This window comes from Cottoperca gobio, chromosome 14 (genome assembly GCF_900634415.1).
Source record: "Cottoperca gobio chromosome 14, fCotGob3.1, whole genome shotgun sequence".
Taxonomy (NCBI): Eukaryota; Metazoa; Chordata; class Actinopteri; order Perciformes; family Bovichtidae; genus Cottoperca; species Cottoperca gobio.
In genome coordinates, this window is record NC_041368.1 from 1,407,166 (window position 1) to 1,427,231 (window position 20,066).

The window sequence follows — 20,066 nt, forward strand, 5'->3', positions numbered from 1 at the left end:
GTGTGTGTGCGTGTGTGTGCATAAGATTGATGATTTCAGGCTGGGCCGGGGCTCTCACACAGCCGTGACCCAGCTCACCCTCACCTTTGATAGATAGATGGCTTTAGGGGCTTGTGGCGGATCAGAAGTGATCCTCGGTATCTCCCACAGACCATACAACCTGACTGCAAAGTTTGTCAGCCCTGGCGGCCAGCCGACGCCCCATTGCATTAAGGCAGCCAAAATGAACATGCACATGATTGAATTTGGCCTTCGAGCAATAAAAGTTTTTCCAGATTTGCGCATACCTGGATGCTTGGAAAGATTCATTTGAAGTTGGAGTTAATGGAATTGGTAGTCATAGTAGATTGGTCCCTTTTTGACCCCTTTGAAGATAAAATACTGTTATACCATATCAATACCATTTTAGATGACAGTTGTTAGGAACATGACACAAATGCTTGATGCAAATCAAAAGGGTCTTTACTGAAGAACACTCAAAGTACAACAAAAAATCACTCGAAGAGGAAAAACGTAGTGGAAGAAAACCGCAAAAACATAAACTAACATGATTAAGGGAAACATGCGTTTTTGGCTGGCTCTCTTGATGACACAAGACACAAGGCGAACTTGCACAGGACAAGGGAGACGAGGACTATACATACGCAAGAGGTCATGGGACACAGGTGGTAACAATCTAGAGAGGGGCTGATGATCTCACAGGTGGGAAAATCCACAATGGCAGGAAGGGCTATGACAGGAAGTTACATCAGTGGCTGTTTTTGATTGTGGCACCTGTTTAGCTATAGTCATAGTAAATTGATTGTTGGTAGGTTTAGTAAACAAAAAGTAATCGATTTAAGTTTCCTCATGGATTTTCTAACTTCTAGGTCTGCTAAGCATTCTGAGGCTGTAGCTGCCTCCATCTTTGTGTACAGTTACAGTGGTGATTTCTCGTCCATTTAGTGTTAGCACAAAATGCACTGTTTACCTGTAGTAGCACACACCCACAGTGCCCGCGTCAGGACTCCGCGGTGAGGAAAGTTTCCCAGCCGTTAACAAACTAGTGACAACACTTGTGCTAACGATTACAACAGACATAATGCAAGAGAAGATATTTACTTACTTTGATCTTTCACGTTGTTTGCTGTGTGCCTTTTCGCTCCGTCCTTGATTGATAACAGGCTCAGTATTTTACTTAATACAGTTTTTTTATTTGATGAATTTGGGCGTTGACTTGCGAAAATTAACTAAGTGAGTTTTATTTCTGTAAAAAAACAAAGGTGAGGGAGGTGGGTAATCAGTGTATACACAAATACCGTGTAACACTGAAGTCCTACTTACCAGTTGTTGTTCCTAAACTCTGCTGTTTGAACACGTTCTTGTTCACTCGTCAGTTTTGCAGAGACCTCTATTCTCCGCAGCCTGATTATTCCGAGGAGGAATTCAGTCACCTGTTCACTGTTCACTGTTTACTGTTCACTGTTCACTCTTTACTGAGTTTAACTTGAGGCAAGCAGCTAAAACAAATATCATCACATAACATTAACATGCAATATGTTCCTTTTTAGATTAATTTAAGTACTATTTCCTTCCAAGAAATGGTAAGCAATACAGTTAGTTCAATGTTAGCGAACATTACTTTCAGAGTTATAATGTTACAGGTCATGCAAATCAACATCTGAATAAGGTGGTCGTGTTTTACATTAATAGGGTTTTTATTCCGTTTGTGTTGCTTATCTACCACGATTGAAGTTTATTTGAAAAAAAACATATATTGTAAATATTTCAGAATCAGAATTTGTTTTCACATACAAGGAATTTGCTTTGGTGCATAATGGTACATACACACAGATAATAAGAGAAGAGCAAATCTGGAAATATGATTAAAAAAACAATTATAAATAAAAAACAAAGGAAATACAAATTACTGTGAAAGCATATGTACAGTATAATTCAATTTAAAATGGAAGAGCTGTGAAGTTTTAATTGATTATGAAGTATACAGTAGGTTCCTTGTATGAGTTTGTTATGTCCCTGCACCCCAACAATCACTCTGTGATTCCTCCTTTCACATTTACTAACATACTGTATATTCTTTACCTCACATACTGTATCCATCACTTGCACTGCTGCTTCTGCTCCAGTCTAACTGAGATACAAAAGGACTTGTTGTCTGAGAGATTAGTAGCAGCCATTGTTTTCATTTTACTTTGTATGCTTAAAAATATGCATGCTATTGACGGGTCAAATCTAAACCATACTGTCACAACAGATTATCTTCACTGGCAAACCTCTTCAATAGAAGAAAAGCTGCTTTATTTCATCGCAAACAAACATAGAACCCCAAGCTACTATATTTCAGATTTTTTTTTTCGCTCACCCCTTTTATGTTTGTTTCGTTCAAAGACGATGATACATCGAAGGCACATTAAGAAATTCCATATGCCATAGGCTGATAATCAGTGGAAAAATAACTATACATTTACCTCGCACAGAGGCAACAACAGAGGCTCAAGACTCAAGCTGCAGTGCAACAGCAGTCGGTTGCTCTCCTTCATTGTCTTCGCAGACATCTTTTAAATAAGCATTCCTTCTCATTGTTTGTCTGAGTAACAAAAGCTTTTGTTGCTTCTTCAACACATTTCACTCCGACTTCCTTTCCCTCAAGACAACACTGGTAACAGCGTCTCCACTCCCACTCTCTCTTTGGTTATGTGTGCTTTTCTGTCTGTTAACAGCTCCTATCTGCCATTCTGCCTTTATTTCTTTCTCTCCCCTTGCTTGCTTCCATCAATTTAAATCCTGCCTCACCATATCCCCTTGTTCCCTCTCCTTAAATGCCTATATCCCTCAAGCATCTGCTCTCCTGTCTTTTTTCCCTCCTCCCAAGTTGTTGCCCTACACACAAATATGTTTTTCTCTTTCCATTTTCTAGCCCATCTTCTTTGCCCTTGAGTTTGAGGATGGCATTTCAGTGGCAAAGAAAGGGTACATTATCTTCTGCAGGCCTCTCCCGAGACTTCCTGACCCTTTTTTTGCTTTCTTCTCACCACCACCTTCTCCTGTCTGCTCTCCCCGATGTCCCGCCATGTCACCTTGTTGGCAGTGCACAGTACTATCTCACTAATGACTTGGTCACAAACGCAGCAGCCCTCTTTAACAAAAACTGAGAAAGACTGCTCACTTGTAAGGTTGAAGTGGAAACTTGAAGAGACAGTGGAATATCAGTAGTCATGATGTGTTATAAATGTTGTTGCTCTTTGTGAACACATACCCATTAAAATGGAAGAATGCTATAATGAGCGATTCTTTGTGTATTTTTCAGGGCTTGGGTAGTGCTCTTCAGTACCCACTACACATAGTGGGTACTGAAGAGTCCTGTGGACTCTTTGTTTCTGCTGAGAAAACATTTGTTTTCTCCCCAGTACACATAAAGAGAAACATCATTCTTTGGCACATGGTGCATGTTGCTTGCATTGGCTTCACTTGCACAGTTGGGTGACTGGCGGTCAAACTGACAGCAGCAGCACATGAAGAGGCTCAGAAGTGTGAGAGGACAGACCAACAAGATAATGTTGAATTATTACTTTCTTTATAATGCAGGATAATTTGGCAGAAAGAAAAACAAACCTGGCACTGACTAAAACACTTTATATTTAAATGAGTAATGGTACAGGTGAGTTTATGTAAATGAGCCCTGTAAGCTGGAAGAGGAGCATTGTGTGTACTGAAAGACAACAATATGATGATGATAGCCTCTATGTTTACGGAGGTCATGAAAGATGACCTACTTAGGTCATGGCCTCAGGAAAAAGTATAGTTGATGGGATTGATTGAATGGGAGTCACCACGGAGAAAGAGACTCATGTACTGAGTGTTTGTGTGTGCAGTAAACTGTATGGTGATGGTTGGTCCATGCCTTCAAGAAACAACACATAGAAAGTGTGTTCTGGTCTGACGCTCTCCCAGCAGGACTACATCATTCTGTACCGTCAAAGCTGTTACACATCTCAAATATATCGAATATATTGGTTATATAAAGGTCAACTCAAATCTGGCAGAATCCATGTTGGATATTCAGTCTAATGTTACTCTAATGCTACTGTAGGATATCATACAGCAGGATTATACTCTGTAGTATTACTTCCTGATGCATCTGTATGCAATGTATTATAAAATATACTGTTTACATACTGTGTTGCAATTTATTAGTTTCAAAGATGGAAGTAAAATGTAAAGAAGCGTTGAATCTTTTCAAATCTTAAAAGAAAAATCCCCTGTAAATGTATAGAAACATTAATATGATATACATCAACTGAAACTGTTGTGGCTTGATTAACTCGCTCATTTCACTCTTTAACAAACCTTCTTTGGCTATTGGATGGAGTTTAATTTGGGCCTTTCGGGAAGTTTCTCAAACAGTGGGCGTTAATTAACCACAGCTAGTCGTTAACATTCACCTCGCAGTCACCAGACAGTGCCTGAAGGTTTTGCACATCGTTCTTTGCTAATAAAATGCAGTAAGAAAAAAACGAAAGATTTGATAAGATATTTGTTTGCTTTAGATTTTAAAGAATATTAGAAAGTGTGTTGCTAAGCTGGAACCAGATACACAATGTAACATCACATCCGCCCCTGAACATGATTGATTTAGCTGTTCATCTACTTTTACCTGTTTCTTTTTTTTTTATTCGTTTTTATTTGTTTTTTTTATTCGTTACTGCAAAGCTGATGTACAACTCAATCACCTGCAGGGCTGAGAAATCCTATCACATCTTGTCTATGTATCAAATGAGTTATTACAGTTTAAATAATCACCTCACTCATACATGGCCTTTTTGGCTGCTCTTCCCGTTTCCATCCCTAGATGGGTACTACACGAGTATGCTGCGTGTGGTACTTGGCATTAACAAGGATGAGCATGTCACCAACACGCACTTGTATGGGGGGGGCGCTAAGGGTGGGCGAGAAAACAGCGGTCAGGAGAATGAGGCTGGCAGGTCACTGCCAGAGACACCAAGAGCTGCGTCCCGCAATAACATACCTGGATGTACTCAGGAAAGATGCGGGAGCAAAAAATACTGGCGAGCTAGCTAGATACATGGAGGATCGGGATGCCTGGAAGCACCGATGGAGGGTCCGTCTGAGGACGACCTAGTAGTATCCAAGCTTCACATAAAAGTGATAATGGGTAGAATACATACTTTTGTTAGCACAGGCCCTCTTTGTTTCATGCAAGGCACTCTACTTCCATTAAAATACACTGCAGGAAACCCTGCTGTAATATAAAACAAGGATTTGAACCTGAGCAATTATTTTAAAGTAATACAAGCATCCACTCATATCAGACACATCATTATTGTCAATTGTTTTTAGGAATTATTTTTGAGGCCAGATAGACAAACATTAGTTTCATGTGTCAGCCTGGAGGACAGCTGCTTGTGCTGCTGATGTGAAGCTACCTGCTGTTGAACTGATGCCTGGTGTGAGGACTTTGAGAGTGTGCGTCAGCTGGCAGCCTTGTCTTGATTAACTCTCCTCCGAGGATAACAATGTGGCTTTAAGTGACACTGTGGTCTCCACTGGCGAAATGTACTTTCCTCTTTTGGGAGAAAGCCAAGCAGAGAAGGAACAGAGTGGAACCTTCAAACCTAGAGGAGTCCTCCCGATACTCCTCGTCAGGTGACCAGTGAGCCAGTGAGAACTTCTCCCCATAACAACCTTCCCAGGTGCAATTCAGTAATGTGCCTCAACCCAGCAAAGTGAATCCATGTGAAATGTATTACCGTCACCAACCAGCGTCTTGGGAGGAGGCTTGAAGTCAATTACGTATTTAGTTCTTTATGTTGAGTGCTGTATTAAGTGCCTCTGTCAAGCATGTCAAAATGATACCAGAAAAAAGTAGCAGTGCTGGCGTTTTCCCCCGTTCATTTAGTCACATCTCAGTAGTAGTCCTGGTGTGTTTGCAGGCGTAAGAAACACACAGAAAGGAGCAGGGTATGAAAAGTCTGACAGATAATTGAAAAGGAGTGGGGGCTGAACAAAGCACTAATCACCAAGTGTTGTAACATCCTCACAATAATGTCAGAAAACCCATGAACTGGTGTTGAAAGAAACAATAGAGAAGCATCAGAGACAGAATTGGGCACATGTCATGATATTTACTCGTGTAAGTTTGACACATATGTAGCTCATATGAGATCAGGTTGTACAAGACTGAACAGGACCGGCCGCTGCTTCTGAACTTACATCTTTGATTTCTCTGTTGGAGTTAGAACTGAACTTATCTCTTTGTTAAAATGTTTATACTCTATAAACTATTCGTAGACTATCCAAATAAAGTGTTACCATATAGGTAAATAAGACTAAATATAATATGATAAAGAAGTAGAGGACTTATAATTGTAAGAGTTTTAACACCTTCCTGCTTGCTCTCTGTGCACCAGTGTGACAATAATGTCCAGAGGCCACACGGGGACACAGAGTGTTAAGGTGATGATCCAGGCCACAGCTGTTGACTTGTCATATTAACTCTGAATCTCCATCTCCACTTTCTTTCACTTTGTGTGCGTGGCCTTTTACAGCGCATCTGGCATCAGACGATGAGTACCTGGAAATCCCGTCCATCTCCAGACAGAAAGCAGGGACCTATGAATGCACAGCTGTCAACGATATTGACACAGATGTCCAGACCGTAGACATCACCGTCAACTGTAAGTCCACTGCTTTGGCTGAAGAATTTAAACATTTTGTATTTGAGTGAACAATGCTGAAATTATTAGTCAATTTATCAATCACTCTTTTGGCAGAAAATTAGCTATTTTCATAATCGTATAATCATTTAAATCATTTGAATAGCCGAATATTGTCAGGTCCCGGTTCAGACATGAGCTTTTGCTGCTTTTCTCTGTCATCAGCTGAATAGCAGTGAGTCGTTGCTCAGAAACAAATATCACATGACTTGAAGGTAGCATGTTGGGAAATTGTTATGGAAATGTTTCACCAGTATTTTCCATTTCATAGTGATTAATCAGTTAATTAAAAAGAATAATAAAGATATTAATGTAAAATAAATAGAGTCATTAGCAAAGTGTTAGTTCCGGACATTTACTCTTCCGATTTAAGTGTAAGGATGCAAATATTGCAGCGTTAAACAGATTGTCTCTACATGGACTTCATGTGTTCACATCGTGAAGACTTTGCCTGTTTTATTTTTTATTTTGTTTTCCTATCAGAAATATTGCTAAACTAAATCAAATGTATTTTTAGAGTCAATGGGAAGTATGAAGTAATTAAAAAAAAAGTTATTTTAAAAACTATCCTCCAGGTTTATATGTTATGATACAGAGAAGGGATAACACTGTTACTTTATTAATCAATTAGTTGATGGACAAAAATGTATTTGCAACAATGTTGATAATCGATTTATCATTTCAAACAAAACTGTTGAACATTACCTAGTTACTTTGCCACTTTCCTTTAGTTCACTTGATAGAACACTGAACATCTCAGGCTTGTTTGTCTGTTGGTTGCATAAAAAACAAGACATTTAAAAGACATCACATTTTAGTTAAAGAAATCACAATTTTTTTGCCACCATTAATTGCCCAATAAAGAAAATAATTAGCCAGATTAATTGACAGTGAAAATAGGGCTGCATAGTCACATTTTTATGTTTCAAATGCCAGTTCCCAAGGCACACAATGCACAGAACTAAATGTGAGAATTCGGCGGCCCTCAAGCAATAACTGAATGCTCGACCAATGGCCAGAGCTAGAGTAAAATCTATTTAATAATGTTTTAATGCTTCTTTGCTGCAGGAGAAACATAATGGTTTGTATCAAATTAAAACCTGAGCAGTTAATTATTTCTCATCATATCCTGACACCATGCAGTTTCACCAGTGCGAGAAATATTGTACCCAATTTGAACTCGAGAAAATACCCAGACCCGTTTGTTGCTGCTTTCTTGTAGATGTGCCATCTGTGTCAGAGGGCAGAGATGTCGGAGTGACTCTGGGCCAAAGAGGAGTGCTGGAGTGTGAGGCTGATGCAGTGCCTGCAGCAGATTTTGAGTGGTACAAAGAGGACAGAAGGTAATCTTTTTACATTTGCAATTTATGCAGGCAAATTGAAAGAATCATGTGCGTGCTTATTGTCATCAGTTGTCACAGTTATTGATGTTAGTTATTGTTATTGATCAACTGCAATTCAATTATTATTATCGCGCTCAAGCCCATCGGTCATTTGGCAAGTGACTTTGAAAAAAATGAAACAAAACATAATTAACATGGTGTTGCTTTACATTTACAAACATGTTCTTTCTCACATGTAGGATCTTCAATGGCTTTGATGGCATGGAAATTATGAATACTGGATCATTGTCAAAACTGACATTTTTTAATGTGTCTGACGGAGATTATGGCAACTACACATGTGTTGCCCTCAACACACTGGGGAGCTCAAACACAAGCTTCCTTTTGTTTGGTGAGTACAAGAATCTGGTACATGTATAGTACTACACACAGGGAAATATAACTAAAATGCTGTTTCAATATGTTTCTATAAAAGTAATACAATAATAATAGAAATAATCCGCAATCTAGTGTCCATTTAGCTTCCATATATTAGTGTGATTCAACATTTATCTATTTCCTGAAAGCTTTTACTGTTTTTTAAAATGTAAAGATATCCCTATACAGTATGTGACTCAATATCCTAATTTGCACAGGGTTATGCATAAATGTGCAGGCAACCACAGCCTGTGTGGAGTAAATATACAGAGAGGAAATATCTCCCAGTCTTCTTTTATGTGATTGTATTATTATATCTATAGATCTGGGCCTACAGTTTGCTCTGAAACCATTAATGCATTAAGAGAACTGGATACTGTGTTCAGTAATAATTCTGATACACCTAAAAGGTTGTCAAGCTTCTGCTTTTTTTGGGCCTGTTCAGCATGAACATGAGAGTGCCCCAACTGACTTCCTGCTTTCACTTAACAATGAGGAGCTCTGCTGCTCAAAGCTACTGAGAAAATAATGATTTAGTATCGTCACTCCAGTTTGAAGTTCTGTCATTAAAGATGTGTTTGTACATGCACAGAACACCTCCAGGTGCAACCAGATCATATATGCGTAAAGGTCACGGCAGCAATGTTTTAAGGTCATACCTGTAACAAAGGAAAAACAAGGCAAGTCTGAATTGAATGCTGTCAGATTAACATAACGACCATAGCAGCACCAAGTAAAACATGCATCGATAGTAACTCACCTTATGAAGAGACCATAATAAATGTGTTGTTTACTATCAACGTCTTAACATTCTTTGACAGACTTTGATTATAAAGGCAGCGGAATTATTTCAAACATTGTAAGCATCCCTCACGCTCTCGATCATCATTAATTAAGAAAAGTACGTTTTAAAACACATCGGTGATGTGAGAGAGAAAAAAAAAACTCCCTCTCAGGTGCCATGTGCCAAATATCACTCACATATCGTGTCGCTTTCTGTAATGAATGCGGTTGTGAGGAACATAGTTGTGTCACTTATGTCACTTTAACATATTGAAGTGATTGAAGCCACCAATGTTACGTATTCCATGTCAGACAGGGGCTTCTGTGGAGGGGCGATGTTCCTCAGGGCTCGCTTTGAACCAAAGAAAATGAACGCAACATGTCACTAAAATCAATACTCTTGTGGATTATCACTTAATCAATACTGAGCTTTGAAATTGACTTTAGCCACGACCTGAACAGATGAGTATGTGTTGGCACTATTATCAGTTTGAACACTCGTGTAACTGTGCAGCAACATTGAAAATTTAAAAGTCTCTTTAGCAACCTGATGTTTATGCTTTTCGCAAATGTTGTCAATTACTTGTTACTGTTCTGTTTCCAATATGTTACTCTGTTCCATTTGTTCCCCTGGTGTAGTGGTAATTGAACCCACTAGCTCAACACTATTGCAAGGTTAGTATTCTGCAGCAGCATGCATTTCAACTGACGTGGATCGAAAGTATTAACTGCATGCTGGCACATGACAAATAACCATTTTCACAAACTGGAAGTTAGGCTGCAGTGTTACTGGAGTTATAAGCAGTGTTTGACAAGAACAGACTAATCATGCCTGTGCTCTTTGAATCTGTCAAAGTTGTACTTTCTTTGACAATGTTTTGCTCTCTTCATGAATTGACATGGCAAAGCTGGTCTATGGCAGACAGCATCTTTGAAGAAGAGGACGAGCAAAGCAATACGCCATAAAAGTGCATTTGAATCTTTGTGAAAATGGTCATTGCAGCCTGTTTTGCTAACCAAGTTTTTTTTATCTTCTCCTCTGCAAACCTAACTGCCTCAATCTGTGACATGGCTTTATTTTGATTTGTGCATGCTCTTTTTTCCAATGTAAGTATCCGTCATCTTTCATTATCATCATTTGTGCTTGTGAGATTGTTTGTACCTCTACTTATTGTATTTCAACTGCACATCCTACACGAACAATTGTAAAAGCAAACACGGAAAGCTGCAGAACCTCACTGCGAGCTGAAACGCTCCTTGTATCTGCAAATAGGGATTGCAGATTGTAGATTTGTGGTGTAGATGTTGTTAGAACTGTGGCAATAGTGCAGAGATAAACACCTCACCCATCTTGTCATTTAATGTGTCCTTGTGACTGGTGGTTGCAGCATCTTGTAAGCAAACCCACTCCATTTACACAATATAATTGTATTAATTGCTTTGATTTTGAATACGAGCGAACGTCATTATTCTAATTAGCCATATGCAGGATTAGGGATAATCCACTGTGGCAGGGTAATTGGATAGATGCCCCAAAGGAAACTGTGGTGAACTCGTGGAAATCCAAGGGAAATGAGTAGTCATTGTGTTACAAGCTTCAAAGTAAAAAGTTTAAAAGTGTCCTCAATCCTCATACAATGCATCCATTTAAAGGGAACTTGCCTCATCACTGAAAAGGGCACGATGAAATTATTAAATAAAATTGTATTTGATTTGAGCTGTGCAAACACTAGAATACTACAGGGGCATTACATAGTGACAGATACATAGATTCATTAAGACTCTTTTTTAAAAGCTACTGAGACTCTATCTTGCATTTTCATTAAACCTATGGAAAATATGATAAAACATCTGCGTGCATTATGTTTTCTAGTGTACCAAGGTTGTAGCCTGATGAATCATAGCAGAGGAAGCAGTTTTATTAGATAAAAAGGGTGATTTTTATCCACAATCTTGTTATAGAGAGAATGTCCTTCTTTAAGCAAGAGATGATGAGCAATGTTCAGTGTTCATCCTTCTTGCTGCCCTTAACACTGCAGACCATGTCATTGTGATAATCATCCTCTGCAGCACTGAGAGTAGTTCAGCTCCTGCCTCACTAATGGAAGCTTTACTGTATGTGTCATTGTCTTTGACGTATGTGTTGTTAATTTATTCTTCCCAACAAAGAGTGATTCCTGACTCTGGTTTCTTGCTTCATTATCATCCAAAGAATTGCACATCTATATTCAGCCATGCCTGAGAAAACAACATGATGCTTGTCAATCATGTACTGACTATATGAGAAATGTCTTTACTTTAGTAAGAATAAATCAACAAGAATAAATCAGACGGTAACGTTGATTCACTTCCATCTTCTGTCTCTGAAATCATTACAGAGACGAGCGTATTTGACTGCATATGCTAAGTATTGCAAGCTAATAATATATTAGGTGTCTTACAATTTGTATAATACTTCACATTTCTTTTAATCAATTATGTTTTGTGGTGAAAAATATTAGTTTCTACGATTATGTTCAGTGAAAAGGTTTCTTCCAGTGAAGGAAGTGCCACGAGTCATCGTGTAGTTAGGGTTAGGCAACAAAAGCACTTTTGGTTTTTGGATAAATGTTAAAGTTAGCTCGGCCTGTCTCGTGGTTGAAGTCACTGTCGACTTTGTCATTTCACACTATTGCTCTCCCCCGAGCAGCTGGGCATGCCCTGAGTGTCCAAACAAGGATTGCTTGAGTTTCAATGAGCACATACAGTTCAGACATGATCGGAAAACACATGTAATATGTGGTCAGTGAACATTTAAAAGAAATATTCAACATTAATTTACATCAACACACATTATGGTCATTAAAGTGAACTGAACTGTGCAAATATTATTATAATTAAAAATGCTTCCTATTTATATTGATTTTAAAAAGTAGTCGATGCCTCATTAAGTTCCTCTCATAATGTTTTTTTTGTTGCAAATTAGCCTCATTTAAATGTAATATGTAAGAGACTTCATCTAGAGATTCAGTGAGACTTTCATGGATCATAGTCCCACTACGTTCACTCAAAGTCTCTATGAAAGTCCACATAAACTCTGTGAGAGCAGACTCTCAGGAAAGTTGCTCAAATATTGTCACATAAACTCCACGTTGATGCCATGTGACTAATAAAACCTGCATCTGATCCCCTGTAGTTCTAATCAATGAACAGTAATCACTGTAATAACTGTAATCACTTATTATGTGCACTGTCAAAGATACAGTCACCCTGTGTTTCCACACAAACAAAACTACAGGTTTACACCATCACAGTAAATCCCTTTAGGATTATGCTAGAAGGGTAGATTTAATAACTAACCTCCCGTAGTGATAACACAAAAGGAAAAAAACAATCTTCAATGGTGAAACTTATCAAAGTGTTTTTTTTCCTTCTTTCTTCCCATCAGGACCGAGAGCAGTTCAGGATGGCAGCGGTGGTGCAATGGGAGTGCACTTACACACCTGTCTCCTCTTCATAGTGTTTCTGCCGTTCCTGCTCAGATTTTGAAGAGAAATGGAATTGAACACAAGTGTCGTGGGCGTGTGTGGGTGTGTGTGTGTATTTCTTTTTTCTTTTTCAACCGGAACCATAAACTGATGCACATGAAATATCCTGCAACATTATGATGTTGACCCACCTTATAAGTACGTTACAAAAGTTTATTTGATTTGATTTTTTGATTTCAAGGATGTAACAAATGTTTCGCATTTTAATTGAGTAATGTAGGAAATCTTCTCTCTAAATTATATTATTCTGGTTTATTTTTTACATATACTGTATGTCTCGGAGAAAAGAAAAGGATTTTTTAATTGTGGTGTCTCTTATTCGAATGGATTTGTCTTGTTTTTTTAACCACATTGCATCTTCATCTCAACTCCAGGAAAAAGCAAATTTACAGCAAGTATGAGAGGTGAATGTTAAATACCTCAAAGTCAAACCGAGACAGTGAAGCAGAAGGAATTTAGGTTACCCTGGGGCTGAAAGCCTGGTATTATCATATTTTAATGTATAATAATTATCATTCAGTCTGGTTGTTGAAACTGAATTGTTTTTGACCTTCAAGTATTTTTGTTCTCAGCATTATAGTGATATAGTTGAAGTTGTGTTATTCTAATCTTTAAATTAATTTTTTTTCAAGTATGTTTAGTTTTAAATATTTTTGAGAAGGGAACATATGAAGTTGTAATTATTTAGGATAAATATCCTAGTTGTATGTCTTTTCTTTCTTTACCAGTACAGTTGTACACAAACATGGTGTCAAGAATAATTATATTATAATTATGTATTTAAAAATGAAGAAAGAGTTTACTCCACCTGTGTGGAGTTGATGTCTTATTTACATAATGCAAATGTGTTAATGCTGTTGCTACTTGTTTAAACATAATGCCATTTCAACACGACGCAGTTGTTTGAGAAAATGTTCCTGTTCATGATCCAAACCAGCACTGGAGGGTTATAGACCTCCCAGTCAGAGAATAGAACTCTTTGTGCATGTATTTAGACACCAATAACCCAAAGACTTAAGCAGTTCACACAGCACCATAATTCATAGGAGTTCTGTTTTCTAGTCTCAACATCAAACAAAACACACATATTGTCTTTTCACAAACAACAGCAACCATGTTGGGTTTAACATGGGGCAATCTGGAAATCTAAAATTATAGATACTTTTAAACCAAAATGTACAGTGTGTGGTTATTACTGTAACACGTTCATCTGAACATGACATTTCCAGCTCTTATTGCAAAGAAAAGAAACGATCGCAGGCTTACTGTACAGTAGCAGGCCATTTACAATAACCGAGATTGATCAGAAGTCGGAGTGAAGAAGCTGCGACTGGTGTTATCACTTGATATATAGCTTACAATGTGGTGTTGTATTATGGGGAAGATGAGCACAGACAGAGTATCACTGGCGTGTTGAGAGGCAGCAAACAGAGAACAGACCTCTGTTACCTTATTTGGTTGTGAGCGTGAGGATTTTATGCAACAATCAAAAACCTCTCACAACATGGCAGCAAAAATTAAAGCTAGTGATTCCTCTTCTTCACGTCTCTTGTGATGGTAAACAATTAACACCAGACAGCACTCATGTTCACAACAAAAAAGCAAAGCAAGACTTGGTGTTGGGCTACTGGTTTTGTAATGTGTGGAATTGTTCATGGCTCTCTTTGCTGGTTGTGTTTGTGGACAAACAAACACAACCATGTACTGACTGTTGTTTCAGAGCTGCACTCCACGTCACCGGACGTGCAGTACTAAATGGTTGGTAGGATTTCATTAACACAACATCAAACAGGAACAGTGAATTACAACAAATGAGTGTGTGTGTGTGTGTGTCTTTGTTGTGGTGGGGCAATGCTTCTTAAGAATCCACAGCTGTGATTGAATGTTTTCACATATGGTTATTTTTAAATTAATTTGAGCTCAGTGGGCAGTGAGCAGGCACAAAAGGAGGAGAGCGAAACAAAACCAATGCTCTCTTCTCTTTTCACATTCACCTTTTCCTCCATTTTTCCCTGGCTTCCCTCAGCTCCGGTGAGTGTTTAGCCCTTTGTCCATGTGCACCTACATTTTTCTTTAAAATGGCTCATGGGGATAAGAAAGAGTGTGCTCCTTGATATGAAAACAGGCAATATCCATATCAAAAAGGAATGAAACAGATAGCGGCCATTATTACATTTGATGAGGGTAATCATCAGCTGAATCTGACAGGTTAATCATGGTTTGTTTTCACAAACAAGACAAGGAGAGAGACAGAAAGACTATTATTCATCTTCAGCGCGGCAATGTTTGGAAATGACATGGTTCTTATTCAATCCCAGTTTAAAGGATGGCACCACTGATCTCAGGTTTATTTTTGCCACAAGTTTAACCACATTTAAGATGAACGGAAGCCGGTCACCTCCCAAGGAGGTCTGTGTTGGGATCCCTTCAGAAGAGTTTGCATGAAGTGGTTGATTTGCTGTCAATATGCACAAACAATCACAGCCTCTTTGCTTTAGTTCACTTGAAAGGTTGAAAAGAAGCCAGATGTGCTGAACACCTTGCTTATTAATTTGCCTGGAAATATCACTTAAAAAACACACAGACACACACCTCACTCCCTCTCGTTCTGTCACACACAAACACACATGCCACAGATACTACCGAGGTGAGCTAGCTTCTTGTATATTTATGCTTACATTTGTTTTGTAGAAGAGCCAAGCACACATTGTAACAACGTGTCATTTATTTGATTTTTTAACTACCTCTGAGCAGTTATTTAACGACACAGCATTTCACCCTAAAGTAATATTTTGATCTGGACATGGGTGTGTATATGTGTGTGTTCACACCCTTCCTGTACCACACTGCTGTACTGTCACAAGTGTTTCCTTAAGGAGTATCACAGCACTCCACAAAGGAAAGGACAGCGCAGACAACTGAACGTTTTCAGGTTATTGCATTGTCCTTAATAATTGTGATATTGTTTTTTTTGATGTCATATCAAATGCAGTATAACGTGCCAAGCACACTATTACTGAGGACAAATATGTAAGCGCTTACCTTTAGAACATAGACAGATCTGTACAAACTAGTAGGGCTGCTGTCAAAATATAACGTGTATCTTTAGATAAAATGAAAGAATAAATGCTTTTTCACATGCAGCCCGAGGTAAGGAGGAGGTTGTACGGCTGACATCACCTAATACTCCTACCTAATAAAAGCAAAGCCATACTGTATGGTTACTGTGGCAGAGATTCAGAGTTGAGGCTGTAATGAGCATCACAGACTACAAACCAAAACTGTGCACATTATTATTCTGCCTTTTCAGTGGAGATGGAAAACAGTCAGTACCTGTCGGATCGCTGCTGGAAGAGCCATCAGATCATATTCCTAAAGTTTTGGCCTTGGTCTGTGCCACGTGCAGCTAACAGAAAAGCATCAACTTTATTTCTGTGTTCTCCAATCCCTGCTGTTCCAAACGTGTAACAAGTGGAGGCATGTGGAGAAGAACTATGCAGGCTGCTTCTTTAAAGGCTTCATTTGGATTGTTTTCTGACCTGAGGCTTTTGTATTACTTAGCACCAGTGTTGTCGATGCATTATACTGCTAACTTCAAGATTAGACAAGCTGGCTTGAAGAGCTGTCAAATAAACACATTCACATTACATTTAGTGAGACAGTGTGATGATTGTTGTTACACCACACAGCTATTTGGCATGTTCTCTCTGATTTAGTTGAGAAAAGGCTAATAAGCTCTCAGTTGGCCTTCATATCGTCCACTTGTTAGCTGAACTCTCTCTAGTGTAAGCTAGCTAAGTCCACACGACACAACTTTCTGTCCTGTGATCGGGAGTCTGAACGTGTTTGTGCTTTTCACTCTACCTGACTGGGGGTGACGGGGTGAGGGTTAAAGATCAATCCCTGATGGTGACCTCTCCCCCATGTTTCCCCTCAACCCTTGTCTTGTGCTCTAATTGGCTACAGCTCTCTAACCGACTCCCACACAAGTCCAGATATTAGCCCCCTTTGTGTTATGATTGCACCTGTTAGCTATAGAAACATCCTGTTCATGCCAGTCTCTTCAGGAGTTAAATCAAGTTAGTTGAACATTGATAGTTTCTCCCCATGATAAATGCTTTCAATAGCTGCATTTAACATCCATCACAGTCAGGCAAACTGAACACAGCAGGCGTTAACGGACCCATTTCAATGGGTAATGAGCAACTGCCATATTTTAAAATAATTTACCATCTCTCAGGCAAACAGTGGACAGTCGTACTGCGGTTTCTTTCTGCATGGAATTAAACAAAAGTCTCTTTGCTTTCCTATTAGAGCAAAGGCCCCAAACTCCCACCAAGCACGACTTTTAAAAAGGATATGCAAGACACACTGCAAGATCCATTTCAAGCCATACTTATAATGATAAAATCTAACAACCTGGGAAGAGGTCCTTGCAAGAACACTAGTAAAATACTTCTGATCCACCGCCAAAGTTCAGTGAGGAAACTGCACTGAGAAGGCCTGAATACACATACTATTTCCTGTTTATGTCTGAATCCAGTCAGCCTATTCTAAACTATTTTGACAGTAGCATTGCACATTTACGGTGATATGACCAATTTATATTGTCAGTTTGAAGACTGCATAAGGTTTTGTAGGACTCATTTTCTCAGTTGAGACGAGGGAAATTGGGGGAAAAAAGCTTTGGCTATATGTATTTTCTTTGTCTTCATATGTGCAAGGCAAGAGAACAGTGTTAGAAGAATATTTGATACCATTTAAGAACAATGACTGAGCTTGCACTGTACTTACCAGATAGTACTATTCATTTTAGGTGTTTTGTGACATTTGTGTGATTTGCATTGGAGTCTAGAAGAGATCATTTTTGGATGTGAACTTTGGTTAGACATGAGAAATCAAACCTTCGCTTCAGCCGTCAGGGGATTATCATAGCAGACGCATGAAATAGTCTCATGATCTTTTGGGATTATTTTTGGATGATTCACAAAAATAAAATGACAAGTTCACAGGGCTCTCTTCAGATCGGATTGTTCCCAAGTGGAGGGGGATTGTTGGTTCACGTGTATTTTCTTGATGAAAAGTGTGTGCTCATATTTAAGACTGACAATAATAAAATGTTGTATCTTAAGATTGTGTGCTTTGCATATATTGTTGGTGTTTTTTTTCATGTTGAATATAAATATGAACAAATTGTATCTTTTACTATACTGCACTGCCAACAGACCTTTCCGTGCACAGACAGCAGAGTAGCCTACAGTGCCACATAACAAGAAACAAGACAAACCTATTGATTTTTTGATCCCTCAGAACTCCTGACCTTGCTGAGCTCATTGTGGTCTGTTCACTACATTACCAACAACTGCTAACTGCAGTTCTCTAAATGACAGCAGTGTGTCTTTGAGCCTCAACACAGTGTATTTTAAGGGTTCTGGTACATCAATTATGTACAACCGCAGCAGGAGATTCTGCCATAACGCTCTGAATGTATTTCTCTTCCTCCGCTGTAGCTGCATGCAAAAGTAATTTCTTATTCTCATTCATTCGCTGTAAAGATGATACATGTATAGTAACATAATTTTGGAGGTTTCAACTGTAACTTTGTGCTTTTTATTGCATATTTTAAGCAGTGACAGAAAAATGTCTTTGCAGTTGAGACCACACTGCTCTACCACAGCCTCGACAAATGTTTAATTCATGCAAACATCTGCAGCTGAGAGTTGATCCATACGCCAGAGACTGAATACGGTGTTAGAAAGATAAAAGACTGGCTTAGGTTAAAGGCCAGTATCCCTTATCATGAAAGCTAACTCATGAATGCACTGTCCGACCATTCCAAGCTATGTGATTACCTGTATTTGTGCGCTTGTATTGTTCTACACTTCATGTCATTTAAACTCAATGAAACTGAGCATTGAAGGGAGACAGATGAGCACAAAATGCTGAAACCAACATCTGCATTCTGTCAGAATCCCCTTTTGGAGGTCCGGCCAGTTGGTGAAATGGACTAAAATAAGAATTGTAGTTTGAACTCTTCCATGTAGCTTGTGATCATCTCTCCAATAGCCACTAGGAAGTAGCAGTGATCGAGTCCTTCTTGCATGAGGTAATGCATTTGCGAGGTCTAACCATACAACTGTGAGGTCACCTTTCTTCTGCTTGGCCTCTCAGATGAGTTGAGTGATCATTGAGTTGTGTTTCAGACACACCAAAAAGCCTGGGATACCTCCCTTCTGCATGTTATATACAATAATAAATATTGGTTAATGGTTCATTTTTAAACCTTTGATAAATTGTTTGTGAAACATCTAAACAGATAAATAGTTATTACTTTGTCAATGGTTTGTAAACCGACTATAAACATTGTGTGGATGGCTATTATAAAGTTACAAATTGATTATTATAATACCTCGCTAAATGGTTAATAAATAGTTTGCAAAGAATCTAGAATTTTTTTTATTTAGATAGATGGTTGTCAATGGTTAAAAATTGGTTTCTGGTCCCTCTAGCTATGCAATGTTCTTATATGTTTTACACAAGCGTTTCTTAAAGGTTTACAAATAATTTGGTTAAGTATAAACTAGCATAAATGAAAGCATTACTAATAATTATTTAAAATAATTAATTATTATTTCATTGTTTGCATGTTAACAGTAAAAAAAACTATTAAAGCGAGGCCGGGTAACGTATTTTAGAAACAACTTTCTTGCTAGATTTAGCGACTCTTGAAACTAGTGTTGCCAACTAATTTCATTGAAAGATCCGTTTGATCATTTTAAAAATCTAGATTACTCTTGCTTGTTCCTCCAATATTAGCCAAATCGCCAATTCAAGCCAGGGCAGTAACATGGAAGAGCCAATGGACTTGCAATCTGATTCTCAACCAAAGCTCCAAAGGTATACTAGCCAGAGGCCATCTTGGTTAAGTCAGGCTTTAAAATCCTGACCGATTTAGAAATAATTTTACACATCGTTCACACACGTTAGGAGAAACATTTCAGATGTTCTTCTCTTTAATGCACACACTACAACATTTTAAAATAAAGGTCAATCACAAACGTGATCTCATGGAGAAGCAGATATGACGTACCGATGTGGTGCAATAACTTGCTTTATTAATGCTTTGCCGTCAGAAAAAACTAAATTGGAAGTCTAAACGAGTTTGGATGCGATCATGGTTAGGGAGATGCGCTCAACGCGGAGTGTCAATTCTTCAGAGAGAACTGTCTGGAGGAGAGATTTTAACTGTCAGTTTTATTATC

General features: G+C 38.5%; 1 protein-coding gene across 5 annotated transcripts in view; it reads left to right on the forward strand.

Annotated features, from left to right (window-relative positions):
- Nucleotides 1–17,951, forward strand: part of ntm (neurotrimin) — a 405,184-nt gene extending 387,233 nt beyond the window's left edge. For 3 of the 5 annotated variants that reach the window (XM_029448070.1, XM_029448072.1, XM_029448068.1), the window contains 5 exons: nucleotides 6,567–6,695; nucleotides 7,957–8,077; nucleotides 8,317–8,468; nucleotides 9,917–9,952; nucleotides 12,705–17,951. In XM_029448070.1, coding sequence (XP_029303930.1) covers nucleotides 6,567–6,695; nucleotides 7,957–8,077; nucleotides 8,317–8,468; nucleotides 9,917–9,952; nucleotides 12,705–12,805 — 539 coding nt within the window. In that variant the 3' untranslated portion in view covers nucleotides 12,806–17,951. The remainder of the gene's footprint in view (nucleotides 1–6,566; nucleotides 6,696–7,956; nucleotides 8,078–8,316; nucleotides 8,469–9,916; nucleotides 9,953–12,704) is intronic. The other 2 variants (XM_029448069.1, XM_029448071.1) reach the window with 2 other exon arrangements.
- Nucleotides 17,952–20,066: the final 2,115 nt, after the last annotated feature.